Source organism: Alexandromys fortis, unplaced genomic scaffold (assembly GCF_014885135.2).
Source record: "Alexandromys fortis isolate MF-2015 unplaced genomic scaffold, M_Fortis_MF-2015_v1.1 scaffold_5, whole genome shotgun sequence".
In the NCBI taxonomy this organism is placed as follows: Eukaryota; Metazoa; Chordata; class Mammalia; order Rodentia; family Cricetidae; genus Alexandromys; species Alexandromys fortis.
In genome coordinates, this window is record NW_026067924.1 from 16,036,253 (window position 1) to 16,063,994 (window position 27,742).

At 44.0% G+C, this 27,742-nt stretch overlaps 6 protein-coding genes across 6 annotated transcripts; 3 read left to right on the forward strand and 3 right to left on the reverse strand.

Annotated features, from left to right (window-relative positions):
* Positions 1 to 1,353: 1,353 nt before the first annotated feature.
* On the reverse strand, positions 1,354 to 1,807 carry LOC126501794 (histone H2A type 1-E). The gene has a single exon (XM_050142648.1). It carries the CDS (start codon positions 1,802 to 1,804, stop codon positions 1,412 to 1,414), a length of 393 nt encoding a protein of 130 aa, XP_049998605.1. The 5' UTR covers positions 1,805 to 1,807; the 3' UTR covers positions 1,354 to 1,411.
* A 307-nt stretch (positions 1,808 to 2,114) lies between these two features.
* On the forward strand, positions 2,115 to 2,537 carry LOC126501810 (histone H2B type 1-C/E/F/G/I). The gene has a single exon (XM_050142666.1). It carries the CDS (start codon positions 2,130 to 2,132, stop codon positions 2,508 to 2,510), a length of 381 nt encoding a protein of 126 aa, XP_049998623.1. The 5' UTR covers positions 2,115 to 2,129; the 3' UTR covers positions 2,511 to 2,537.
* A 1,159-nt stretch (positions 2,538 to 3,696) lies between these two features.
* On the reverse strand, positions 3,697 to 4,140 carry LOC126501806 (histone H2B type 1-C/E/F/G/I). The gene has a single exon (XM_050142662.1). The coding sequence runs from the start codon at positions 4,123 to 4,125 to the stop codon at positions 3,745 to 3,747; it is 381 nt and encodes a 126-aa protein (XP_049998619.1). The 5' UTR covers positions 4,126 to 4,140; the 3' UTR covers positions 3,697 to 3,744.
* Positions 4,141 to 4,158: 18 nt separating this feature from the next.
* On the forward strand, positions 4,159 to 6,227 carry LOC126501796 (histone H2A type 1-E). The gene has a single exon (XM_050142650.1). The coding sequence runs from the start codon at positions 4,412 to 4,414 to the stop codon at positions 4,802 to 4,804; it is 393 nt and encodes a 130-aa protein (XP_049998607.1). The 5' UTR covers positions 4,159 to 4,411; the 3' UTR covers positions 4,805 to 6,227.
* A 6,899-nt stretch (positions 6,228 to 13,126) lies between these two features.
* LOC126501836 (histone H3-like) lies at positions 13,127 to 23,504 on the forward strand. The gene is made up of 2 exons (XM_050142693.1): positions 13,127 to 13,472; positions 23,136 to 23,504. Exons 1-2 carry the CDS (start codon positions 13,144 to 13,146, stop codon positions 23,455 to 23,457), a joined length of 651 nt encoding a protein of 216 aa, XP_049998650.1. The 5' UTR covers positions 13,127 to 13,143; the 3' UTR covers positions 23,458 to 23,504.
* On the reverse strand, positions 16,250 to 19,069 carry LOC126501778 (histone H1.3). The gene has a single exon (XM_050142630.1). It carries the CDS (start codon positions 19,027 to 19,029, stop codon positions 18,364 to 18,366), a length of 666 nt encoding a protein of 221 aa, XP_049998587.1. The 5' UTR covers positions 19,030 to 19,069; the 3' UTR covers positions 16,250 to 18,363.
* Positions 23,505 to 27,742: the final 4,238 nt, after the last annotated feature.

A 27,742-nucleotide genomic window follows, 5' to 3' on the forward strand; every position in this document is an offset into this window, starting at 1 on the left:
CGGCGGGCCAGCTGGATGTCCTTGGGCATGATGGTGACGCGCTTGGCGTGGATGGCGCACAGGTTCGTGTCCTCAAACAGACCCACCAGGTAGGCCTCGCAGGCCTCCTGCAGCGCCATGACGGCCGAGCTCTGGAAGCGCAGATCGGTCTTGAAGTCCTGCGCGATCTCGCGCACCAGACGCTGGAACGGCAGCTTGCGGATCAGCAGCTCGGTCGACTTCTGGTAGCGCCGGATCTCGCGCAGCGCCACGGTGCCGGGCCGGTAGCGGTGCGGCTTCTTCACGCCGCCGGTGGCCGGGGCGCTCTTGCGGGCGGCCTTGGTGGCCAGCTGCTTGCGCGGGGCCTTGCCGCCGGTGGACTTGCGAGCGGTCTGCTTTGTGCGAGCCATAGCTTATACAAAAAGAAGATGAAATTTTGGCAAAGCCTAATGCTCCGTTGCCGGAGTACGTATATATAAGGCGAGCGAGCCCCGTTTTCATTGGCCCACACAGGAAAATTAGCACGGGAACCTTATTGGTAGCTCTGTTGACATCACTGTCCAGGACCCGCCCTGTTCATTTTAATATGTTCCCTCGATTGGTTTTCCACTTTAAGTCAATACTGTTCTTTTATCTTGCACAGAAAAAAAAATTGTACTACCCAGTTTCCTTCAAAATAATTATTACTTATTAGATACAGATTGTTTGCCTCCTAAATTTTTTTAGAGTGAGCCCGAAACAATTTTTGGAAAGGCACGGGCTGTGAGTAATTTGATAGGTTTTTTTTTTCTTCTACAGAAAAGATTCACATCAAAATCAAAACCTAATTGAATTTTGAGGGTTTTTATGTCATTGCTAAGGCTTTGAATTCCAAATGAACATTCACAGTGAAGCACTAATTTCAAACTTGATTTTTAACTTGAATGATCATTTTCCATAAAACAATTGGGGATTCTAAACGTGTATAAACAGGATGGGAATAAGAAAAGGCTTACTCTGAACAGGTAGAATGCTGCTTAAGACCTAGGTGAAGTTTGACATTGCAAAAAGGAATATAGATTCATAATTGTCAATAATCGGTACAATTATGAATCTTGGTGTCCATCCAGTATCTAAACTGCACGGATAAAGACCTCCAAAATTTTTAGGAGACTTTAAGACAAAAAGCATTATCACCATGTTGAATCTGCATACTTGGTGTTGGCTAGTAGTTCTGGGAAAATACGCCTGGCTTTCTAGGTTTCCTTATTTACCTAATTACATTCCGGGAGGCTCTACTGATTTGACCAATAGTCTCAAACTGTTAGTAACTGGAGGTCGCCAAAAGACCGAGGTCATTATTGTAGTTTGTTCAACTCTTTCTTTGAAACTGTGGGGGCTCTGAAAAGAGCCTTTGGGTCTGAAGTTTCTGAAAGTTCTGATGGTTGTCAAGTTACTTCCCCTTGGCCTTGTGGTGGCTCTCGGTCTTCTTGGGCAGCAGCACCGCCTGGATGTTGGGCAGGACGCCGCCCTGCGCGATCGTCACGCGGCCCAGCAGCTTGTTGAGCTCCTCGTCGTTGCGGATGGCCAGCTGCAGGTGGCGCGGGATGATGCGCGTCTTCTTGTTGTCGCGGGCCGCGTTGCCAGCCAGCTCCAGGATCTCGGCCGTCAGGTACTCCAGCACGGCCGCCAGGTACACCGGGGCGCCGGCGCCCACCCGCTCGGCGTAGTTGCCCTTGCGGAGGAGGCGGTGCACGCGGCCCACAGGGAACTGCAGGCCGGCCCGGGAGGAGCGGGTCTTGGCCTTGGCGCGAGCCTTGCCGCCCTGCTTGCCACGTCCAGACATAGCAGAAAGAGTAAAAGGCAACTACACAGCAAAGAAATTTGGAAATCCTAGTTATGGGGACCTGATGAGAAGCTACTTATACTGGAAGCTGGAAGTGAAAATGTAAAATGTGATTGGGTAAAATTATCTTATTCACTGTAACCAATAAGAGAGGAGATCTAATAAGACCGAATTTACATAATTGTGTCACTGACCTGTTTTCAAATCATAGCTGACTAATCTTGAAGCGCTCATTTGCATACAAAGTCTATAAAAGCCTAACCACTAGAGCCCTACTACGCTGACTTTTAACTGTTTTAAGTTTTTGCTGTTAGCTTTTGTTACAATGCCTGAGCCAGCGAAATCCGCGCCCGCCCCGAAGAAGGGCTCCAAGAAGGCCGTGACCAAGGCCCAGAAGAAGGACGGCAAGAAGCGCAAGCGCAGCCGCAAGGAGAGCTACTCGGTGTACGTGTACAAGGTGCTGAAGCAGGTCCACCCCGACACCGGCATCTCTTCCAAGGCCATGGGCATCATGAACTCGTTCGTCAACGACATCTTCGAGCGCATCGCGGGCGAGGCGTCGCGCCTGGCGCATTACAACAAGCGCTCGACCATCACGTCCCGGGAGATCCAGACGGCCGTGCGCCTGCTGCTGCCCGGGGAGCTGGCCAAGCACGCCGTGTCCGAGGGCACCAAGGCCGTCACCAAGTACACCAGCTCCAAGTGAGCGCACCGACCTCACCCTTAACACAAAGGCTCTTTTCAGAGCCACCCACCTTCTCAAAGAGAGAGTTGTGGTCACACTACTTGAAGTTTACAGGAATTTAATCACAGATATAATTCTTATTAGTTGGAATGGGAAGTCTATTAGCCTAAAGTTCCATCTGTTTGTCTTTTTGTGACATTCTGGGCAGGGGAATATACCAGGTTCTTATACCCATTAACCTTTGCTGGTGAAATTGCCAGTAGAAAGCTGCCCATATTTTATAATCCTAGCACTCGAAAGGCAGAAGCCAGCATTTTCTAAAAGCTTGTTTCGGGACAGCAGCTATATGCACACGTGCGCACAAACCTATTTAAAGGCATACACACACACACCACACATTAGTCTAGAAAATGTATAGTCAAAAGTCAAAGATAACACGAATACACAGTATATATTCTCGGAGAAGGGAAATAGAATTTGGAATATTACTGTCCTGCAGCTTTATGTAAATGTTATTCTCATTTGATCTCACAAGAACATAATACAGAGTAATATTCTGTAGCTTTATATAAGTTAATCGTCAGTTGAAAAGACATAAAGACACAATAGGTTGTTTTGCTTTCTGTAGTTCCAGAATAAAGTATCTAGTCTATCTTTGGAAGTAGAATTTCCTGAAACACAACAAGTTAAGTTTTCAGAATCTCATATTGCGAATGAAGATGCTGGGCAGCGACTGCCATGCCAGTAATGTAGCTACCTGACTTCTCATAAGGGGGAAAAAAAAAATCTCTTCAGCTGTACTCTTAAAACTTAAAAAAAAGACTGAAAATTCTCCGCAAAATGAAAGATGCGAGTTTATAATAGATTCAATGATTTTTTATATGAAGTGCTACCAAAGCCACAGATGTATTTAATTAGCTTTAGAATTACATTAGCACTAATGGTGTAGACTAGTTAGTGGCCAACGGTGCATTTAAACACAGCCCATTATTTTTGAGTCTGGCAACTTGCACACGCATTCCCTGAAAACCATCAAAGCATTGGAACTAAATTTTAGAAAGCTGTGATACTGTAGGACTAGAAGCCGTAGTAAATGCTAAGTAGTAGTAACGTATTTAAAAAGATCTACTTACATAATACCGTGCATTTTGCGCCTTAGTTTACGACGAGCTGAAATCAGGTGTCACAAGCACTCTAAATGATAAAATTGGTGGCTCTGAAAAGAGCCTTTGGATTAAGAGCGAGGTCCGAGCGCTCACTTGGAGCTGGTGTACTTGGTGACGGCCTTGGTGCCCTCGGACACGGCGTGCTTGGCCAGCTCCCCGGGCAGCAGCAGGCGCACGGCCGTCTGGATCTCCCGGGACGTGATGGTCGAGCGCTTGTTGTAATGCGCCAGGCGCGACGCCTCGCCCGCGATGCGCTCGAAGATGTCGTTGACGAACGAGTTCATGATGCCCATGGCCTTGGAAGAGATGCCGGTGTCGGGGTGGACCTGCTTCAGCACCTTGTACACGTACACCGAGTAGCTCTCCTTGCGGCTGCGCTTGCGCTTCTTGCCGTCCTTCTTCTGGGCCTTGGTCACGGCCTTCTTGGAGCCCTTCTTCGGGGCGGGCGCGGATTTCGCTGGCTCAGGCATAGTGCTCAAAGGCTAACCTCCGAGTTAGAGTAAATCACTGAAACATTCGACCATTTATTTATAGGACTTCTATGCAAATATGGTACGAAATCTGACAGATTCCCATTGGTGCATGGTAACGGAAGCTTCCGTTTATGCAAAATAGGCTCTCTTTGTCTGATTTTTAATTGGCTGAGTCTTTTAGGTAACTTTAGCCAATGAGTACCGCAAATTACAATCTACTCTGCAAGTATAACATGCACATTTTCAGAGACAAGTTCACATTGTGGTCGCCACCTTTCTAAGTATGTCTGGACGAGGAAAGCAAGGCGGCAAGGCTCGCGCCAAGGCCAAGACCCGCTCCTCCCGGGCCGGCCTGCAGTTCCCCGTGGGCCGCGTGCACCGCCTCCTCCGCAAGGGCAACTACGCCGAGCGGGTGGGCGCCGGCGCCCCGGTGTACCTGGCGGCCGTGCTGGAGTACCTGACGGCCGAGATCCTGGAGCTGGCTGGCAACGCGGCCCGCGACAACAAGAAGACGCGCATCATCCCGCGCCACCTGCAGCTGGCCATCCGCAACGACGAGGAGCTCAACAAGCTGCTGGGCCGCGTGACGATCGCGCAGGGCGGCGTCCTGCCCAACATCCAGGCGGTGCTGCTGCCCAAGAAGACCGAGAGCCACCACAAGGCCAAGGGGAAATAAGCCCCGGTTTTCACAGTGATCCTTAACCATAGAAACAAAGGCTCTTTTCAGAGCCACCTACTTTTTTCAGTAGAAAGTGCTGAAATACTGTCGTAGCAAGAAGAAACTTCAACATTTTAAAATCGTCCTCTATTTAACCCAATGAGGGCTTGTTATTCAAAGTTGGTAAAACCCGCAGAAATGGCACTTCCTTTCTATGTGATGTGTGCACTTAAGAACGAAAGCACCGTGAAATGCTTTAAGATCGCCTTAAGACATTTTGGAATTGTGATAACTTGACAAGTGAAGTTCTTACAGTATAATTAAACCCAAAATATAAAAACAAAGGAAAGCCCTACTAAAAAATTTAATGGAGTTTCCTTTTTGGAAGTTTTCTGTTTTTGTATTGTCAAGACGGCCTTACCATATAGTTCTGGCCTGCACAGTAAAGGCCCCTTTTCTCAAAGAAAGCAACATAACCCCCACAAAAAGAAAAAAAAAAAAAAAACTGTGCCTTTACAACAGTTCCTCAGATATGAAATACAAACAATTAAGCTAGTTCCAAGTACATAAGCAGTCTTTGTACTGTGTAATTCCTGAGGAAAGCACTAGAAAGTTCTACATGGCTTGTTCTTTACATATCTGTGTTATTTAACATAGATAATCAAGGATATGTGTAATTGGCAGAGGAGTTGAAATACATTATAAAACAAATATTTATCAGAAATTGTTACTGCCTTGTGGCCTAGTTATATTGCAATCTTTGAATTATTCTTTCCTATGTGACAAAGATAACTGTGTTTTTTAATGGAAAAATAATCCATTCCCTTTGTAATGAAGGCCAGGATCTTTGTAGTGAAGGTGTAAATGCACAGACATGGGAGCCTTAGCAAACCAATGAGTTCCTAAAATCGTCTTGAAACCATCAGCAAATCTTGCATGCGACAATGGTCCACAATGACCTTAATTCCAAGATTCACATATTTCTCAACAGAACATACAGCTGCTCCTTGTGACCCTAAGTCCCTTTCTTGATGTCCTCAAGAGGCCTCCATCAGGTGAAGAATCAACTTTCCTACCTGCATTTCCCCCTGCCCTCTTGCAAACAATGACAACGGAACACATAGGAGGGAGGTTACTAGTGTCCAGTTTCCAGAACTAAGCAACATGGAAAGACTAGAACCTTGGTTTTCTTTTCTTTGCCTTCAATCAAGTCAGTGGTATATTCCTTTAACTCATTATTTTAAATGGGTAAAAACTGAGGTAGAAGAAGAAAATAGGAACCTCACCCTTACCTCCCTAATCCTCATGTACATCTCTTGTTGAATGAAGACTGTTAACGTGGTTGATTAGAGACTGCTCAAACCTCAGACAACACAGACAATACCAGAACCGTATTAAGATCACTTGTAACCCGTTCTCAGGATGGAAATGTGTTTTGACCTCACCCATACATAGCCTTGTATAAAAAATTACTTTGTTGGGGGGTTGTTTTCTTTTGTTTGTTTAGTTGTTTTTGTTTGGTTTGGAACGGAATTTCTCTGAGTAGCCTTGGCTGTCTTGCAACTCATTTTGTAGACCAGGCTATCCTAAAACTCAGAGCTCCGCCTGCCTTCACCTCCCCGGTACTGGGATTAAAGATGTGCACATCACCACTGCAGGGCTACTTTCTAATTTTCATTCCTGTTTTTGCCTTGACTGTACAGTATTCACCATTTCTAAGCCTGTACAGTAATTCATAGAGAACCTTATAATTAATTAATCTCTAAAGTATAAATCAAAGAGTATATGTACTTAGTTTGTTCTTAAATTAATTTTCATAGTATTAGGCCATCCAGTGACAAATCATTCCTCACACTTAAAGATTACTAAAGGGGAAGAAACTCCCTCCCAAATACATATGCATGTGTCCAGCTCTGGTGAGTGATGCTGACCATCAACAGCAGACTTTCTTACCTTCCATACACGTCAGAGTTATGCATTCCACACTTTGTCATCCCTAGCTTTCTGTCATGTCCCAGCCTCAGATTACACTTTGAACAAGTTAAACAGAGGCAGGAGACTGCAAATCTGGCCACTTGGGCAGATAGGAGATTTAGAGCAAAGATGTTGCCAGAATTATTTCTGAAGTACAAGGCTGTTGTGTTCTTGTTGAATAGTTGTTACCCAGGTTCTTCTTGCCCACCTGGCAGAATTATGCTTTTTCTAGCAAGAGCATAGAGGCAGGCCTGGACTGAGGGAGGTTGTGGTTCTGCACTGCCCCCTAGAGCTGCAGCAGGAGCATTAAAGGACTGGCTGTGAAGTCTCCTTTTGTTATGGGAATGCAACATAATTGGAGGTGAATCTTCATAAACAAACAAACATTAGCATCCAAATAACTTTTGCTTATCTCTGGAGGCAGTGCTACCTTAGCTAAATTCTATTTTGTGTGACTTAATGTCTTGCTCCTAAGCAAATCTATTAGCAAATCCTTTAAGCACCATTTGTATCACTTCGATTTCTTCTTCATCACATCAGTGAAAGGAGTAAAAGCTATGAAGGTCTTAAACCATTTCAAAAAAAATGAATTATTGTAAAGAATTTTTTAAGCAAGGAAAAAAGGTTGCTACCATGAAGTGAAGCAAAATTATTTATTCAGAAGCCAATCGTCTTTGAAGTTCTTAGTTTTTGTTGTTACATTTTTGTTAATGTATTTAGTGTTGTAACCACCCACAAAAGATGACCATGATATGATGATCAGGGGACAGCCTGCTTGATTCTCTTCTCTTGCACCAGAAACCTTCCATAGGCTTAGACTAAACTCCTTGGGTTGGACGCCATGATCCCACCTGATGAGTCAACTTGCCAGCTGTGCTCTTTGGAGCGCAGTCCATCCCACTAATGACAAATAACTCGCATTGCTACACAGTTAAAACACTAGAGTTAAGAAGTGATTCAATGTTTGACTGTATCAATAGTAAAGACAAAAATGAGGATGTATATTTCTATACAATACAATTGTGGCCTTATCCATTCCATGCTATTCAACAGAGCCCTCCACAGATCCCTGTTTTGAAGTTTTTGTTGAAACTGTACATTTTTAGGGGGGAAAAAAAAGACAGTAACATAAAATGTCTGAATCCTCCTGTAATTGTAACTGGGGGCGGAGGGGGGGCGGGAGAAAGTGCAGAGAATCTGGTCAATGTCCACGTGTGTATCCACAACTTCACACTCTTCCACACTCCTGCCCCTTCCTACACATTTCTGCAATGTTTAGAATTACTGTACTTAGGCTCAACCTTTTGAAGCCACTAAGTCTAGGTGTAGGAACAGTAAACTGCTCCCTGAAAAAAAAGATTCAATGTCTTTTTCTCTGATAATCTCATGAATCTAGTTTTCACTCCTGGGCATCGACTTTAGCAATTCATCAATTAGTAGATAATCTTGCTGTTCATTCATCCCAGACCCTGGTTTTCTTATCTCTGAGTTTCTAGATCTTTGCCAAACATTCAAAAATAAATGGTTCTATGGCTTTTGCCCTATTCAAGAAACAACTATGGTCTTACACACTTATTTCTTCCATCTATAATCAATGAAACATACAGTGTTTGCATATAAAGAGATACAAAGGACTAGGTTACACCAATTGCTTAAAGAATCCATTTTAGGATCCTTTAAGATGGTTTCAGATGGCTAAAAAAAAGAAATGGTTCAGTGGTTAAGAGCATATGTTCTTGGAGATGATCAGTTTGAATACTAGCATCCACATCAGCCAGCTCACAACTGCCTGTAACTGCAGGACTAAGGGACCTAACAGCTTCTTCTGGACTTCATAGTCAACTTCAAAACATGTATACACACACACACACACACACACACACACACACACACACTTTAAACATAAATATAAAACTATTAATAATGACTTTGCCTGCAATCCCACCACACAAAAGGATGAAAGAAGAAGTAAAGGACCTCTTAGGTTTGGCAATGAGATTTACAATGAATATCTATCTTGCGGACATTCTATATTTAAAGAATTCAAATATTAATAAATGTCCTTGATACTACATCTCTTCATGTCTTGATGAACAAGTATATGGTCAGGATCTACCCTTCATTTCCCAACAAAATTGGCACACTATGTATATTTAAGAGTTCTTACCTAATGCCTATCTTTAAGAGTATAGACTGCAGAGTCCCCAGCAAGTTTCAGTTCTTTTTTCATACTATAGTCATGTCAGTTTGATTGAACATGCTCCAGAGACCTTTCAAAGAGAAGTCAGGCACCCAAGCATTTCAAACGTTGAAGACACATGTTAGCTTGCTAAGCACAATGGCCTCAATGCTGGGTTGATCAGAAACCTGTAATACACTAAAGAAGAATGACTAAAATTAGGAAAAGGAGCAGAGGATGGAGAGCTGATTCAAGAATTAAGAGTACTGACTGCTCTTCCAGAGATCTGAGGTTAAATTTCCACCACTACATGGCAGTTAACCGCTGTCTATAACCCCATTCCAGGGAATCTGACACCTTCTCTTGGCCTCTATCAAGCACTGCACGTAACTGACATGCAACCAAAACACCCAGACATATAAGCCCATCTCCAGCCTCATCTACAAGGAGACCACCCCTCCCCCAGTGGTGCCGAATATGTTCCTGGAGAACATATTCGCTGTCACCTACAGGTGACACCTGCAGGTAGCGCTCCAAGCACAAGACCCACATGGCCATAGACATGATGTAAGCACTCAAATTCCAGGACGGCAGGTTCTTTGACTTGGGCAGCCAAGTCCGGCTCTTACGAATTCCAATGGACATTTAACATCAAAGGTCCTTTTCAAGACCTCCTAATCCTTTGAATTAGTCTGTATCATCTGAGAGTCTCTGCCAGGGACCTTAATGAGTAGTCGAATCTCTTTGCTACTTTGTTATTAGTACAGAGTAATGTGATTTCCCATTCAGACCTTGTATAAGAAACTGAGACCACTCTGGGAGGTTAATAGGATACCTGTGTCATCTCAAAAAAGTAGTCATTGGCCTTGGTAGCCAATCTCTTTAATCATTCCCGCACTCAGGAAGAAGAGGCAAGGGGATCTCTGTGAATTCGATGCCAGCTAAGGCTATGTGGCAAGACCTGTCAAAAACAAGAGGGTGGGGAAGTTTGGGTGTTTTTAAAGTTAAAAGAAGAGTGTGTCCTCAGAAGACACAGTGGGTTTGAAAGACAATAAGGTCTATATTACTTTGTTTTATAAAGTGGTGTTTTGTTGCCGCTAAATTGTAAATAGCTACTAAAGAACACCACCCCACCCCCCCCCCAAAAAAATACCAAAAGCAATCCCATGGTTCTAGGATATCTGCTGTGCAGAATGCAGGTAGGCCTCACCACCAGGCCCAGAGCCCTGAACTTCAAAAACTAGCCAATTAATTCAGCTCCCACCCCACAGATTCAAAAATCAGATTATTCAGAAAAACAGCTTCTAGGTCTGGTGAAGCCATAAACCTCTGCCCTCAACTACAAACACTGCTATCCGATTCTGTCTGAAAATTCTCCAAACCCTGGATGATGTGCCTCCAGGTATCGGGACCCAGGTCTTAGACCTTTGTCACTGTTGAGGTCCAGTAGCATTTTTATTCTATTTGTCTCGCTCTGCCCATGCAATTGTTACATTGTTTTCCTTACAAACGTTAGAGAATGAGCTTTTAGATTTTACTTTGTTTATAAACTACTACAATTAATATCTCAAGACTATAGCATTTATACTAGAGAATAATTAATTGTCCATTAAGACGTCTGCAAATACATTTTTTTTCAGATCACTCCTTCTTTAAGTTCCTTATTAAATGTTCATTTCAAGGATGTGGGTGGGGCTGTTTTTCCAACATGGCCTCCCTGTGTGGCACTTGGTTGGCCGATTACATCCCAGCCATTCATACACCTGAGTAGCCCAGGCTTGTCTGGGGCTCCAGATGCCCCTGCTCCAGTCTTCAGAGTACTGGGATCCCAGACCTCCAGCACATCTAGTGTTTTGGGTTTTGGTTTTTTGTTTTGTTTTGTTCTTTTGTATAGAACCAAAACTAGAGAGGAAACAGGCCAGACATAATCCTTTGGGGATTCTGTCAAAGCCTTTCTGGTTTTATTACTAGGAAAGTAAAATAAAAATAATTTTTAAAAAGTTTTATCCTTAAGTCTGGCTTCACAGAGTGACAGACTATCCAAGCCCCAAATAGGAAATTTGCTACGTTTTCAGTGGACACTTAAAAAGTAAAAGTTGTTGGGCCTGGAAAAATGGCACACTACAGTTAAGATTACTTGCTGCCTTTCCTGGGGAAGGGGTTCAATTCCCATAACTGACAGGCAGCTGACCATCATCTGCAACTCTAGTCCCAGTCGTCTGACGCCCTCTTCTGGCTTCCAAGGCCACTGCATGCAAGTGGTGTAACAGACACCTGCTGGGACAGCACCGATCCACAAACAGAAAAAAAGAAAACTGCAGCTTTAAGAAGCTCACCTTAGCCGGGCTTGTAAATCTTTCCAATAAATTCCCTTTGGTGCCGGGCTGTGGTGGTGCACGCCTTTAATCCCAACAGTTGGAAGGCACTCAACCAAAATTTACCAAAAGTCATTCCATCTTGTTTAAAAAAAAGAAAAATGTGCTTTAAAGCAAGCATGTCTTCGAGCACTAGCTGTGGTAAGACGCTTAGAACGTAAACTCGTAGATCTTTGAAAAGGCTAAAGTGGGGTCAGGAGGCTGGGAGGACAACCGACCATACCTTAGTTTCTCTTCATTAGAATGAGACAGAGCTGAGCAAGCAGGTGTCATGAAAACCACAATTTATGGGTGACCCCCATAAGCCCATCTCAGCAGACCCAAAATCTTTTCTGCTAGCTCAGCAAGCCCTCAAAGCCCTTCTGCTAGCTCAGATGTCCCTCCCCCCATCCCACCCCACCCCCATCCCACCCCACCCCCTCCCCTAGACTTCTGCAGGCTAAAGATTGCTTTCCCTACCCTGATGCTGGAAGGTCCCTAACCAGTAGGTCCTTCCAAACACCAGCCCCAGATTAATCCCTCCTCTCTGGAATTCCCCTAATTCCGCATTTTAAAAGGATCTTGGGAGCTTCTCTGGGGGTTGCCACGTGCCACCCCAAGCTTGGAATTAACAAAACGCTGTCGTTACTGCATTCGTGACTGTTGGTGTTCTTTGGGGGCTTCTCTCGGACTCTAACATCTTTGCTTTTGATTTAGTAAACTGAGCAACGTGCTAGCAAATTGAAAAGTATTGAGACTTTCCAAATTTACTGTGAAATGCACGGATATGTAAACGAGGAGTTACCGATCGAAACTCTGATTGGACCGAAAAAGACAGTAGACTAAAGAGTGTAAAAAAAAAATTCTAAAACCTTGTGAGGAGGTTGAGAGAAATGACTATTTAGCAGATCTAGGTTGCTTCGCAACTGTAAATTGTAATTTTGTATCCTAAGGGTTCTTTGTGTAATTACCATTACACGTCTATATCGTAATTTGAAAATAAATTTTAACTTCCTTGTTTACCTGAAATTAAGGAAAGGAACTCTGTAACGTGAGTAGGAGCAAAGGATTAGCTCTGTACCGAAGCCTCAGATCTCCGCGGAAGGAAATTCCTCGGAATTTTTTTATTTGGTCACAAAGGACTCCTGAAACCCCGCGCCGCCATCTTTTCGGAGGTTTTAGACTGGAGACGCTTTCTCGCTATGCCCCAACACATTTTGTAAATTGACAGCGACTGTACTGACGTATCTCGAAAGAAATTTAACTTATATTCTTAAGTCAGAAGAAAGTACATTCTGACAATTTCTGTGGCGACACCAACACGTGTAAAACGTGGAAAGTTTTTCTTGAGCTGAGCATGGTTCCGGGATCCAGGGGGTGGAAAGCAGAGCCTCACGCATGTGGTTATCGCCGCCAAATAAAGGATATAAGCAATTCTGAAACATGTGTATGGGAAATAACAACTGGAGATTATTAGACAGAAAAAATGGCAGAGTTAAGAAAAGTGGCTAGGCTAAAATTCTGGGGAACTTTATTCTTGGAGAATGTTGTGTGTATAACATGTCAAGTTCCCAAACAGAAAAAACTACGTTCGTCAGTGAAGAGCGTCCGCACTTAAGAGTTTAAAAAAAAAAAAAAAAAAAAAAAAAAAAAAAAGACAGCTTGTTTAAGGGGGCGGGCTTATCATTGGAATTTAGCAATCACAAGAATTGGCCAATCGTCAATCCCTAGAAACACTTCCGCAAACGCCGACGGAAGCCTAAGAGCTGCTGGACGAGATCCAATCAGAGCAACGCGTTTCCTGTATAAATACCAGGGCCGCGCGCTCTTCCTCCCGCTTCTTGTTCACTATGGCTCGTACTAAGCAGACCGCTCGCAAGTCCACCGGCGGCAAGGCCCCGCGGAAGCAGCTGGCCACTAAAGCCGCCCGCAAGAGCGCCCCGGCCACCGGCGGCGTGAAGAAGCCGCACCGCTACCGGCCCGGCACCGTGGCGCTGCGCGAGATCCGGCGCTACCAGAAGTCGACCGAGCTGCTGATCCGCAAGCTGCCGTTCCAGCGTCTGGTGCGCGAGATCGCGCAGGATTTCAAGACCGACCTGCGCTTCCAGAGCTCGGCCGTCATGGCTCTGCAGGAGGCCAGCGAGGCCTACCTGGTGGGTCTGTTTGAGGACACCAACCTGTGCGCCATCCACGCCAAGCGCGTCACCATCATGCCCAAGGACATCCAGCTGGCCCGCCGCATCCGCGGGGAGAGGGCTTGAGCACATTTCCTACATTGGCACGTGATCAACTAAAAAGGCTCTTTTAAGAGCCAACTCCCATTATCTACAAAAGGTGCTGTAGTGCCTGTGAGCCTTAGTAGGCAGGACTTACGCGGGTATTTTTCCGTATTTCGTACCTTTTCTTAGAATACTGCTGTACGTATAACCAGGATGTCCTGTACCTGGTGCTCTCTTCTGGCCTACAGGCATACACACAGATAGAACAATAGATGTGCAAAATGTAAGATACCTGTAATCCCAGAACCTGAGAAGTGGGGGGAGGATAAAAATTCATGGTTACCCTTACTTAGAGCTATAATGAGTTTAAGACTATCATGGGATAAGTGACAAAGACCTGCCTCAGAAACTCAAAACTGGGCTTTGTCACCTTTAAACCCCAGAACTGGTAAGCAAAGGCTGGACAATCTCTATGCATCAGCTTAGTCTATACCAGGCGATACATATAGGCAAGGCTAGGATACATAGTGAGACCCTGCCTCGAATTAAAATAAAATGAAATAAAATATAACATTTTTTTTCCCACCAAGACAGGGTTTCTCTGTAGCTTTGAAGCCTATCCTGGAACTAGCTCTCGTAGACCACACTGGCCTTGAACTCAGGGAGATCCGCCTGCCTCTGCCTCCCAAGTGCTGGGATTAAAGATGTGAGCCACCACTTTAGACCAAAAATATTTTCAATAAAAGAAATATAATGAATTAAGTATGAGCTTCAGAAATAAAAGTTCTTACCTGCGGTTCTCCTCTCTACCTCCTCCTAAGACAAGGGTTAGGAAATAGGATCTACCCTTCCCCGGTGTAGGAAAACCAGAGCTAGTTTTCGCAAAGTACGCAGTAATTACTAAACATCATCTTCACCAACCTTTTAGTCTTGCAGCTGACACCACTAATGATGAAGATGATAACGATAATTTTAAAAATCCGCAAACCATATTTGTCGACCACAACACCGCATCATTCATAACGAAGCTCTGCCCAGCCCGACAGAAGGCTGCCGCGTGGAGGCAAAAAAGAATGAGGAAGAGGCCTGGCTGGGCTTCCTTACAGAGCACACCAGAAGCAATTCCATATGCTTTCCCTCCGATCATATTTCTACAGTGATGCACGGTAGCGCTTTCCTCCCCTCCTCACTGGAGCAGGAGCAGGTGTTCAAAAACACCAAAAGCCTGAGACATTCCTCCCGAGCCCGTCATTTGGATGGCACCTAGGTAACTAAGCAAACAATCATTAGCCCTGTGTGTATGAACTTTCCTTCCACCAGAGTCAGGTTTAAAGTGGTCTTAAAATAGAGAACATACAGTTCCATATAATTGTGTCCCTATCATTATTAGAGTATTTTATATGGCCATGATAGATTTAAAAAAAAAAAAAAAAAAAAGCCTACTGGGCAATCCACAAATAGCCAGAAATTTTATCTTACAGAAATGGTAGCCAAAATGCAAGAAAATTCAGGAATACCTTTTAATTATTTTTTTCCACATTCTAATGCATTCACACATTGTAAATATTGACATTTCACATATGGGCATTTCTCTATTGTGTAGATATCGCTTAAATTTGGAGTTACATGCTTCAGAAGAAAAGGGAGTAGATAATAAACTAGGCCATAAAGAAAAGGGTCAGAAAAATATCCCCATTGTCTTCGCATACAGTATAATATAGGTTGATATATGTAATTTAAATCTCTAAATCCAATTGATACCAGACAGTATTCTATTCAGTTCATGGGACTTTATAAATTCAATCAAATGCACATTCACAGAGGGAAACAAGAGTAAAGAAAGATGAGCCTACCTCTGCCTCCTGAGCGGTGGATTAAAGGATATGAACAGGGCCACTGGGTCTCGTCCCGCTGAATACTTGCTCAACAGTACACAACTTCGAATGGCTGTGAAACAGGGTTTCTCTGCCCTGCAGCTTTAGAGCCTGTCCTGGAACTAGCTCTTGTAGACCAGGCTGGCCTCGAACTCACAGAGATTCTCCTGCCTCTGCCTCCCAAGTGCTGGGATTAAAGGCCAGTGCCACCACTACCCGGCTAAATGTACATTCATAAAACAATGATTTTTAAGTACTTAAAGTATGCAAAATAAGAAAAATTGTTACTAGCCTTTATATTAATTAGGTTTGCAAACTTGGTCTCTCCGCAAGTCCAACGTATTGGAATAACCGGAGAGCCAGGGCTCGATTAAAATTGGGTTTTTATAGTAGTAAAGGTGGGGGTGAGGGGTTTCTGAAGTTCAGGAGCTCTGATTGGCTGACATCTGTCTAAGAGTGTCCTGTTGAGTGTGTGCTGGCAGGTGATCCTATCCACAAAGGTTGGAATGCCAGACATTTCCTTTGCTTGGTGTGTTCTTGGGTGGAGGTCGGGTAATCTCAGCTTGTGGTTCCGCCTGTAACCAGGCATTGCCTCAGGGTAAAATACTGAGACACCGGGCTCTTATTAAATTTATCAATGGCAGAATTCTACTCTGGCAAAGAACATCCTTTGGGTGACCTGTCCATATTTAGCTTATCATGGCTGGCCCCCATATTAACGACATCAGATACCTCCTGCAGCAGATAGGAAGAACACCCAGAATACCAACTTCATTTGGAGACACTATAACTGCAGAATATTCTGGGTTGGGTTTTTTTGTTGTTGGTTTTTTTTTTTTTTTTGGTTGTTTTTTTTTTTTTTTCAAGACAGGGTTTCTCTGTAGCTTTGAAGCCAGTCCTGGAACTAGCTTTGTAGACCAGGCTGGTCTCGAACTCACAGAGATCCGCCTGCCTCTGCCTCCCGAGTGCAGGGATTAAAGGTGTGTGCCACCATCGCCCTGCTTGCAGAGTTTAAAAGCATCTGATTACACAGACTATGTCACAGGCACATTAAATTTAATAGGAAGCTACCCATCCTTTAAAATTAATTTTTAATTACATGAAATTATTCAAATTCAGCGCCTATCACTACAGTTTAACTATATCTGGTGTGTGTGTGTGTGTGTGTGTGTGTGTGTGTGTTAGAAGTCAAAAAACATCTTTCAGATATCTGATTCCATCGTATGGGTCCCGGGATTGAACTCAGGTCTTCACTATTGTCTACAAGATTCTTTACCTACTGAACCATCTTCTAAGGGGTCCACTATTCATTTAAGGAAATGCTAGGCTGAAATGTAGGCTTATAAGAATACACATGTGATTGTCAGGGACAAGCCTCAACAAAGACACTTCTTGCCAGGTTAGAGGCATGGGGATTTAGAAAATATTAGTAAACAATATGAAGATGTGAATGAAAATAATAAAATGGAGAAACAGAATGGTACCAGAAGGGAATTCCGTGAGTACTAATACCCTGACCACAATCTAGACCAAAACGTTCTGTAGGCAAACCACGGAGTGGGTAAAATGCATGGTATAAAGGAACTGGACCCTTAGTTGGATCCGTAGACTTTTGAGGTGGGAACAGATCAACTTCTCTATTCCTGGAGAACAGGGTCTGGATATTAGCCACACCTGTTGACTATAACCTTGAGAGAGCAGAATTCTCTGTTCTACCTGTAGGCACAATAACCCTGAAGGAACTGGAGATAAATTCGAACTCTCTGACCTTTGGTCAAAGTGGAAAAGGGCTCACATTTTTGGGCCCCCGCATTTAATAGCTGCAAGGCATGGGACCCGCATGCAGAAAGAAAACGGCGGCAAGTTGTCCTCCGACCGCACGAGTATGTATAATGGAAAAAAAATATATTTTTGACGTATTCAGTAATTTCTCGCTACCAGGAGCTCCATTAAAAGCATTTGTAGAATTTTTACATCAGGATGAAAAGAAAGCAGGCTCCCACCGGGGGTTGCAAAAGAAAAAAGAAAAAGAAAAAGAAACAAACCTTTACCTACAGTAATGAAATGGAAAAGACAACCCCAAATTCATTTCAGCTTTTTCCTCCCCTAACTTTGATAAATCCAGCTGAAAACCAGGCAGTCCACCAAAATGGTTTTTCCTTCTTCACATTGTCTGTCGCTCTGTTCACTAAAGAACAGGTAAGCTCAGAGCAACGCATGCGGAAGCAACGTGGCGTGTGAATTGCCAAAGGAGCTTCATTTTACTAAAACTTGGCATCAGGATGTTTAACACAGCTTACAAATTTAAGCAGTGACATGTGATCAGGCCCTGAACATTCAGATGGAGAGGCAATGGAGAAATAAAATTTCTTTCACCAACTTCCCAGCAAACAAAAACCAAAAAGCTTAGCATCTCAACCTTTCATACCCTGTGGACAGAAATCCAGGGCTATGGGAAAAGCAGTGTGGCGGGGAAGGAATAAAAATCCACCTTAAAGAGTACACAAACATACTTAAACAGAGATGATTGGTGCAACGCTTGCCACTCATAACTGACAGGATGCCCTGATTGGGTACTTCTCAAAACCAAGGTTTGTAGACAGATCAGAAAGGAAAGCTCAAAGACTCAGCTCCTGCAAGTAACCCCACTGTAGGATTGGTTTGCTAAAGATAATTAACCACGCCTAGGCGCCAGAAACAAGAGGACTTCCCGCCGACACTCTGCGTCTCAATTACTGCTTTTGCACAGAACAACCCCATCTGTTTAACATTAAACGAGCACTTCTACCCATATGCAGCCCAAAAGTATGGACTGGCACAGAATTGACTGCCTTGCTTCAGACTGTATAGCTGGTCTCAGCTGACCAATGCCACAAGAGGCCATGTATCACCCAGAAGAGTGCAGCTCTTTTGAATGACATCTGTGGGTGGCTCTGAAAAGAGCCGTTTGAGATTTTCAAAGTAGGACGCGCCACTTTTACTTCTTGCGGGGGGCGGCCTTCTTTGCCTTGGTTGCCTTCGGCTTGGCCGCCTTTGGCTTGGTGGCCTTAGGCTTGGGGGCTTTGGCTTTTGCTGGACTCTTGGCTGCTTTCTTGGGCTTAGCTGCCTTCACCTTTTTCGGGCTCTTGGAAACTTTCTTCGCGCCTGCAGCAGCCGCGGGCTTCTTCACCTTCTTCGGGGTCTTCTTGGCGGCCTTCTTGGGTGTGGCAGAACCGGTCGCCTTCTTGGGCTTCTTGGCTGCGCCCGCGGACTTCTTAGCCTTGGCAGCCCCGGTCTTCTTGGCTTTGGGCTTGGACTCGCCGGAAGCCGCCTTCTTGTTGAGCTTGAAGGAGCCGGAGGCGCCGGTGCCCTTGGTCTGCACCAGGGTGCCCTTGCTCACCAGGCTCTTGAGCCCCAGCTTGATGCGGCTGTTGTTCTTCTCCACATCGTAGCCGGCGGCCGCCAGCGCCTTCTTGAGCGCGGCCAGGGACACGCCGCTGCGCTCCTTGGATGCGGCCACGGCCTTGGTGATGAGTTCGGACACCGGGGGTCCGGACGCCTTGCGCTTCCCAGCAGCGGCGCCGGTCTTCTTTGCCTTCTTCTTCACAGGTGTCTTTTCCACAGGTGCGGGAGCAGCAGGCGCTGCAGGAGCGGTCTCAGACATGTTTAGTGCCTTTGCTAGAAAAGCCAAAAGTAAGAGCAAACTGTCAGAGAGGGCTGTTCCCACTGCTGAAGGCTCTGGGTTTATATAGAGAGAAGCTGCGTGGTGATTGGTTCCCTGCGCCGTGCGCCGCGCCGCCGGAGAAGGGATCTTCAGCTGTGCCCTGTGACTGTGTTTGTTGCCTGTTAAAAAAGAGTAAAAATATAAGAAATATGAGCACGAAATAATTGGGGGCTCGGGGGAAACTGATCCGGGAGCCTGTAGGCTTCATTCTTGCCATAATTTGTATGGCTAAATTCAAAATCGGCAGCCTGAAACATCTCTGATTGCCCCAACTCTCTTTCAAACTTCACGTAAATTGAGACAACTTTAAGGTTTTCCTTAAAAATACTATTACTCTCGCCATCATTCGCAAACTTTTCTTTCAGAACATGGTTCTGCACATTCTTATCGTTTCAAGATTATATAGATTAACTTATCTTTACTCAAATATGTGTGGAAATTCGGGTTTTTCGCGGAAGCAACAACACAGACACTCCCGGGGCCGTCTGCACCAAGCTCTAGGAATTGGAACTAGATGGGAAAGTTGTGCGTGCTTGGGGAATCATTATTGTATAAAATATCGATTGTTTTTTTAAGATATTTGAGATACCAATGTGTAATTTCGGCTCGATTTCCATGGTTTACTGATTTAACCGTTTTGGGGAGGTTGGATGAGTCTGTGCCGTTCCTGTTCTAGACCAGAGCTCTGAGCACGTTTCTTCAAAGTCAGTACAGCAGTGAAGAGCAGTTCACATTCATGGAAAAAAATAAACCTAGCTGAAGAAGCAACATAAGTTTAGCAACTGGAACCTGAGGATATAACCTGCCTTGACCCCTCATTCCTTGTTTAAAAAACACATGACTTCAGCACAGTTGTAAAGCTTTCCACTCCTGCCAAGCTTATCACTGCATTTCCTGCATGTTGCTGTGTTTCAAATACTGAAAAATAAGCAGAATTTGAAAAAGTTATGTTTCTGAATTTTTAAACTGGTTACTGATTTTATTACATATAGAATACAGTCTGTAACAAGCAACATTATTAGCTGGTTATATGTACCTGAGAACGTGAACATTTCAGAATAAGCATTAATGACTTGAAAACTCTTATTTCTGTTACTTTACAATGAAATGAAGGTGATATAGTTGGATTTTTATTGGATAATGAAGCAGAAAGGGAATATTCTCCATCAAATACTCATTTCACTGAAGACCCAAGTTTGTCAAGCAAATAAAAAAAAGTGCTTTGGTGTTATATTTTAATAATCTTTATGTTCACCAAATCTCATTATGGTGTAAAGTTAATGATTTAAAGATATCCTTAGGTTGTTAACACAAGACAGACTAGTCAATGCTAAAGATATCTTCTCTTCACACTTACTTACCTAACCACACACACCTAACAGGGCATGATGAAAAATGATCATTTATTTGGCAGAAACAAAAATAATCAAGTCTCTGGGCTATAAGAACATGTGATGATATAAGTCATTAAAATATATATGCTATGTACAGAATTGTTGAGCTGATCAGACTGGATCTAAACCACTCAGTGATTCGCTTATGTGGCATTTTTCGAGTACAGGGAAGGAGCTGTTCGTGTCATCTCTGGAGTCACTGTCCACAGCAGTCATCACCGGGAATATAGCAGTCCTTTCCTGTTTTATGTATACCTTTGCATTGCCTACACCTGTAGTCATGATTAAACTTCTAATTTGAAAATTCTCATAGCTGCATTCAATTCTGTGAACACGATAGCAGTTGCTTACTACTTACTTGCTTGCACAGTTAGCATATGTTACCATTTCATTCTTGCGCAAGTCTAACTGGGCACCGTGAATTTTTTAAATCCCCATACATTAGAACCACTAAATAGTGGTTCCTAATTTTTTGGTAATCTCTGATGCTCCTGGATGTAAGACATTACAGAGCACTTGACTTCACCAAGAAAACATCTATGTATTTACGGAGAGAGGTCATGCTGCGTGCAGTTAGCTTTGTGACTGCTGTAGCCTGGAATTTCTCATAACTACAATTAGCAAGAAGGAGGTTCTTAAACCCTGAATCAACCACAGGGACCACAAACTGGAAACCACGAGAGCCTTCACTCACTTTTCACTCGTTATTCTGGAGGGTAACATCGAAGAGACGGTTCTGTTGAATCCAAAATCTACTTATATCCTGAAAGAGCAGGTTATCCACTTTAGTAATCCTGGAACTGTTTCTATGGCGATTAAAAAGAGATAATAAAAAAAATTCCTAAGCTAAATGACAGCCATGAAACTTACGACTTCATCTTCTATCGATTTCGTGTTAGACAGACACACACAAATGTACACCATTTCCATAGAAACAGCTGAGAGATAGCAGTTTCATGATTTCTCCTACAGGACAATATATCTACAAAGAAGACTTCCAAATATCCAGTTGCCTTGCCCCGCCATACCCTTTCCCCTCATCTGTAATATCTCTTACATTTGGAGGCAGAATAGCTTCTAGTATACTTGCACAATATTCTAAACCTTCCTTGTCTTTAGAAAGCCCGGTCTCCCCTGTGTAATACATTCCCATCCACAACCTGCATAACTGAAACTGTGTTTAACAGGTTTCACAGGAAGGTCCACAGAGCTGGGGTAGTTGAGCTGCGATAGTGCAGCCTCACTGGGGAACTAGACAGTGGCTGGGAATATGCTGAGCTGTGCCACATCCGACCCCTCACCCGAATTTAGTTTCCCCTTAAGTGGCCTTTGAGTTCTTTAGGTGGGGGAGAGCATGCCACTTTATTGTTTAACCCTGGTGGCCTCACAGTTTGGGGATTCTGGCATTTACAGTCAATGGTTTGTATAACTGGTGCCTTTCTATAAAGGGATGTAAGAGATCTCTGGGGTTAATTGGGGTAAGGTAAATTCCAAGTACGTTCTGAGTGCTTGGGATTTCATATATATATATATATATATATATATATATATATATATATAATCTTCCATCATCACAGAAGTTTCTCAGGCAAGCACTAGCTAAAGCACATCTTCAAGATGACCTTCCTCTCCAGACAAGGTTGAGGCTCACGCCAGCACTACAGACGTAAGAAGGAAACTTGCCTCAGGTTTGATTTCCTTCTGGACTAGTGTGTATTACAAGACTCCACTGCCTCAAAAAAAAAAATCAAGAAATTATAATTACTTCTGTAGTGCAAAAAAGACACTGACCCAAATTGTGTGGCGGTGTGAGAAAACACACTCATGTATCAGACATAGCAGTGATGTGTGTACCACCTTACTTCAAACCAGGGATTACTGAAGTGTTACTTTACAGGATTTCCGTGTTCCTTTTGTTTAAACTGCAAGTGTTATTCACTGTTTTCTTGGCACAGACAAGGCCATGAAACATAGTATCCTCCCCTGGCAGCAATAGCTTTTATTAAAAGAGGAATAGATCTCCAGCAGGGGCGAGTCTTCATCTTTCCAGTTCAAACAGCATTTCATGAGATAGAAAACTCTGTGTGTGTGTGTGTGTGTACTGAATATATATTCAAAACATATATTATATATATGTATGTATGTATATGTATGTATTCAATCAATACCAGCTCCCTTCGTACGGATTTGAAAACGGAGCTTGTGCTGGTAAGTAGGCATCTAACAAAGGGAAATCTTCATGACAGGTCAGATTTAATAATACTTGCGAAAACTGAGACTTCACATTTTTCTAAATCTTTCACTTAAAAAGGTAATCTTATAGTATATGCTATGTCTGATTTTGTAGACAAGTGTATGGCCACAACCTCCTTTTTTACAAATGATGAGTGTTTAGCAGAACCCACAAGCACACTCCTGAAAGACACAGACTAGTGACTGAGAACTGCAAGAGGAAAGCAGGACTCACATTAACCCACACACCACAGAGCCTGTGTCTTCCTCTGGACAATAGGAGTCAGCCAGTGAGGTAGAGGGGGCGGATACTGAAGCACTTTCCCGCCCGCGCCTTTTCAGTTTCCTAAAAGGTCCGCAGTCCTCGTATATATAGCAGCTGTAGAGGGCGCCTGGGCAGCTTGAGTTTCATTCTCACAGCCCCATCACAATGTCTGGTCGCGGCAAAGGCGGGAAAGGCCTGGGCAAAGGCGGCGCCAAGCGCCACCGCAAGGTCCTGCGCGACAACATCCAGGGCATCACCAAGCCCGCCATCCGCCGCCTGGCCCGGCGCGGAGGAGTCAAGCGCATCTCCGGCCTCATCTACGAGGAGACCCGCGGGGTGCTGAAGGTGTTCCTGGAGAACGTGATCCGCGACGCCGTCACCTACACGGAGCACGCCAAGCGCAAGACCGTCACCGCCATGGACGTGGTCTATGCGCTCAAGCGCCAGGGCCGCACCCTCTATGGCTTCGGCGGCTGAACTGTTAGAGGTTCGCTTCCAATAAAGGCCCTTTTCAGGGCCACCCACTTTGTCCTGAAAAGAGCTTGCTGCATTTCTCATCGGGAAGTTTCTGAGAGGTTAACAGTTTGTTTTACAAACAAGCTGGGACTTTGACTCTAAGTATCGTTAGGCTCAAGCCGCGGGCAGGATGAGTGTTAATGCCAAGGTACGGAACTAAGCTTTAAAGACTGGAATATTACTCTGTAATATAAACTTTGTCTCTAAATATAAGGACCCCTGACTCACGAATGTCATGCTCAGTAGCTCACAGCCTGTTTTTTCCGTCTTTGGGCTCTGGTTTCTTTGGTTGTTCCACAATGAGGTAGGTAAGACGTCCAAGCCCCAAAAGAAAATACGATCAGCCATTAACCCTTTTATTCAGTCAGTACAGTACAGTGTCCAGAGAGGCCTTGGAATTGTACTCTTGGCTAAACTGAACACGTTTCTAAATTTTTTAAATGAAATTACCATATGTACATTTGTGGTTTTGTCTGCTTTCTTAGAACATAAGTGTTTTAGAGTCTACCCCTTGCTACTTGTACCAAGTAATGCCAGTCCAGTTAAAGAACCTAACACAAAAGGTTACCTCTATTTGGTAACAGACCAAATAGAGTATGTAAAGAGAAAACTGGCTTCCCTCTAGATCTCTTTGGCCTGCAATATGACAATGAGATTTTTGAGCAATAATACCCATGTAGAATTGCAATTATAAGAGCAAAACCTTGGCTTTGAAGAAAAATAGTTTTTGAATCCTATTAGCCTATTGGGATTTAAGAACACTGAACAACTCACCATCTAGTCATTCTTACTAGAGCTTTCTCTCAGAAAACCTCAACGTCAGTTCTAAGTAGCAAGGTGACCCCATACAAAAACACTTGCATTCTGTCTGTAGCTTTTGACATTCTAGCCATAATGTATAATTTTATATTTAATAAATATTCTTGTTTATAAGTCCATATAGTGTGGTGAAACACAGTCTGTACCCCAGGAGCCAGAACGGCTGTATACTAACTGAAGAAAGCCTGAAAGTAATAGACACACGTATTTTACTGTGAGTCTGAGAAGGCGGAAGGGCGGGACCTAGTAAAAAGTAAGCACTGGGCCCTATCCTCTGGTCTGGGTGTCAGTGCCAGAGTCTGGCATGTCTGAGTCTCTGTGGTTGGTGAGCTGTAGCTTTGACACCCCTCCCTGGGTCATTCCACACCTCACTCCAATAGACTGGGAGACATAAAATAACTCTGAATTTCTCAATTTCTAAGAAACCTTCCTTGTTCAATACTAGCAGGTCTATACTCCCCCCTCACATACCTGTTCTCCACAGCCACGGTATCAAACTGTTCACCGTCCCTTGTTTCATTGTAAGCTGACATCCCTACTAACTTTTCCTAGTATTGCCCGGAATGCCCCCTTTGTACATCCTCCCGCTCCAACTCACTTCAGAATCAAGTCCCGGGACAAGGAAAATAATGTTCATGCCCACAATTAGCACCTTGGTGCAGTGAACCATGCAGCTTCTAGAGTTTCGTCAGAGGTAGGTAGGCCTTTTCTACTTACCTGCTAAGAGGACCTTGCTCTCTTTTATGAGATAGCACTAAAGAGTTTTATCACCCATTTAATTTCCAAAAAAATTAATAAAAATAGTGAATGAATTCAGATACATAATTTTATCATCTCCCACCAGCAACAACTATAGTGTGTGTGTGTGTCTATGTGACTTACTGGTCTGAAGCATTTGAAAGTAAACTTCAGACATGAAATTTTATCCCTGAATATTTAAACATGAAACTCCATGATTATCATCTATAGTGGAAAAACAAAAGTAAGGTTTACAAAAGAAAAAGTCTCCAAATATGCCATCCAATTCACATCTGTTTTCTCTATATAAGTGTGCCTACTCTTAGGAACCATAAATCAATAATTTTTGCCTGGCTACTATATTGTTACGTCTGTTTGAAACTTGAACTATAACTCCCCACCCCAGTTATTTTTTTTTTTATTTTAAGTCAAGGTCCCATGAAGCTAGGTCTGCCCACAAAGTGGTTGTTTTCCTGAAGTTCACTTGAACAGCTGATGTTCTTCCCTCCATGACTCAAATTCTAGAATTATAGATATATAACACCATGACCCCAATATACATGACGTGATATGTGTGCTAGTCTAGAACCTAGAACTTGAGGTGTGTGCTAGCCAGAGCCTAGAACTTGAGGTGTGTTCTAGTCTAGAACCTAGAACTTGAGATGTGTTCTAGCCTAGAGCCTAGAACTTGAGATGCGTGCTAGCCTACAACCATAACTCCACTTGTCTTAATGACAAGATTTTTTTTAAAAAAGAAACAAGTGTCCCATAGAACATTCTACATTCTAGTGGATGCTGGTGTCTGCTCCATTTAAGATGGGATTTAACAGGCTCCCTTACTGGAAACAAGATTGAGAAAGGTGAGGATCTATAGTCTATCTGTCTGTCTCTTTCTTTGTTTTGAGACAGCATTTCTTTGTGTAGCCCTGGCTGTCCTGGGGCTAAATATGTACAACAGGCTGACCTGAACTCAGAGATCAGCCTGCCTCTTCCTCTTCCTCTGCCTCCAAAGTGCTGGAATTAAAGGCGTGTGTCACCACACCTGACAAGGATCTATATTTTTAAGAAGTGATTTGTTAGTGCTTAGTGCTGCTAAATTACATTACTTAAACAAAAGCAAGGAAAGTTACATCTGACAGACTTAATAGCAAAACGTAGTACTTTACATGTGCAGTATACTGTCCTAACATTTATTCTAAAACAGTCATCCCAGTGCGTGGGAAAATAAGGAGCATCACTATAGATTAAAACAAGTTTGCTGGAATATGACGCTACTAACAAAAACAAAATCCGAATATAGAAAAACCTTTAACGATTGACCATCTTTGACTGGGTTGTTGAAAAAGGAGATGCAAGTTTATGACAGACAAGCAGACGCGGGAACAAAGTCTTCATTCCATTAGCGAGTCACCAGGACTGAGGTGTGAGTTCTTAAAAGTGCATATACCTGAAAAGAGCCTGTGAAAGATACTGGGCCCAAAGCACTAGCTGTAGCGCATCTGTCTGTGACAGTTTTGTGCTTGGCATCCCCTGCGTGGGGGCACACGTTCCACGAAGACCTTTAGCACCCGCCTTCTCCTAGGCGAGGCTGATCTGCGCTTGATGCCACCAGGCCGGGCCAGGAGGTAGATGGCCCTCTTCCCGTCCTAGCCCCGACCGCACGCGAGTACAGAAGGAAAATTCACTATATATGGTTATAGGGTTAACTCCTCAGTGGACAACTGTAAAGAGGACCTCATTGAAAACAGAAGATAGAGGAAGGGAGGAAACTAGGTTTAGGCACATATACGCAGCTCAAGTGCGAGCAAATCCCTTAATTTTTAAATTTGCGTAAAGGATTACTTAATGCACGTACTCTTGAGATTACTTGCTGCATTTGGACGTGCACTGACAAATTAATCTGGGACAATTGGATGCAAAAAACGTCAAGGACAAAGGGGTGAGGACCATCCTACTGTAAGGATTTAAATACTTGAACACAGCCTGCGGCAAACCTGATCTGCCTCCACCTACAAAGTGCTCTACCCGCAATATTGTTTACGGTGACCTCAGGGCCTTCATAAGAATCGGGAAAACCTGGGGGGGGGGGGAAGAGTGCAAGACTAATATTGCAGAAACACGACACACAAAATAGGGCTAAAAGTCTGGGGATTAAAGTCTTTAGCATAACGAATTGGTTAAAACAATCGAATGACAATGACAAAGATATGGCTAATACCACCTTATGGGAAAAGAAATTAAAACTAAGGATGGGAAGTTTGTAACACAAAAATGTCACAGCTCTCATCATAGACAGGTGAAGGTGGCTCTTAAAAGAGCCTTTGGGTTTGTTTTGTTGGGCAAATTTGATTTAGGCCCTCTCTCCACGGATACGGCGGGCCAGCTGGATGTCCTTGGGCATGATGGTGACGCGCTTGGCGTGGATGGCGCACAGGTTGGTGTCCTCAAACAGACCCACCAGGTAGGCCTCGCTGGCCTCCTGCAGCGCCATGACGGCCGAGCTCTGGAAGCGCAGGTCCGTCTTGAAGTCCTGTGCGATCTCGCGCACCAGACGCTGGAACGGCAGCTTGCGGATCAGCAACTCGGTCGACTTCTGGTAGCGCCGGATCTCGCGCAGCGCCACGGTGCCGGGCCGGTAGCGGTGCGGCTTCTTCACGCCGCCGGTGGCCGGGGCGCTCTTGCGGGCGGC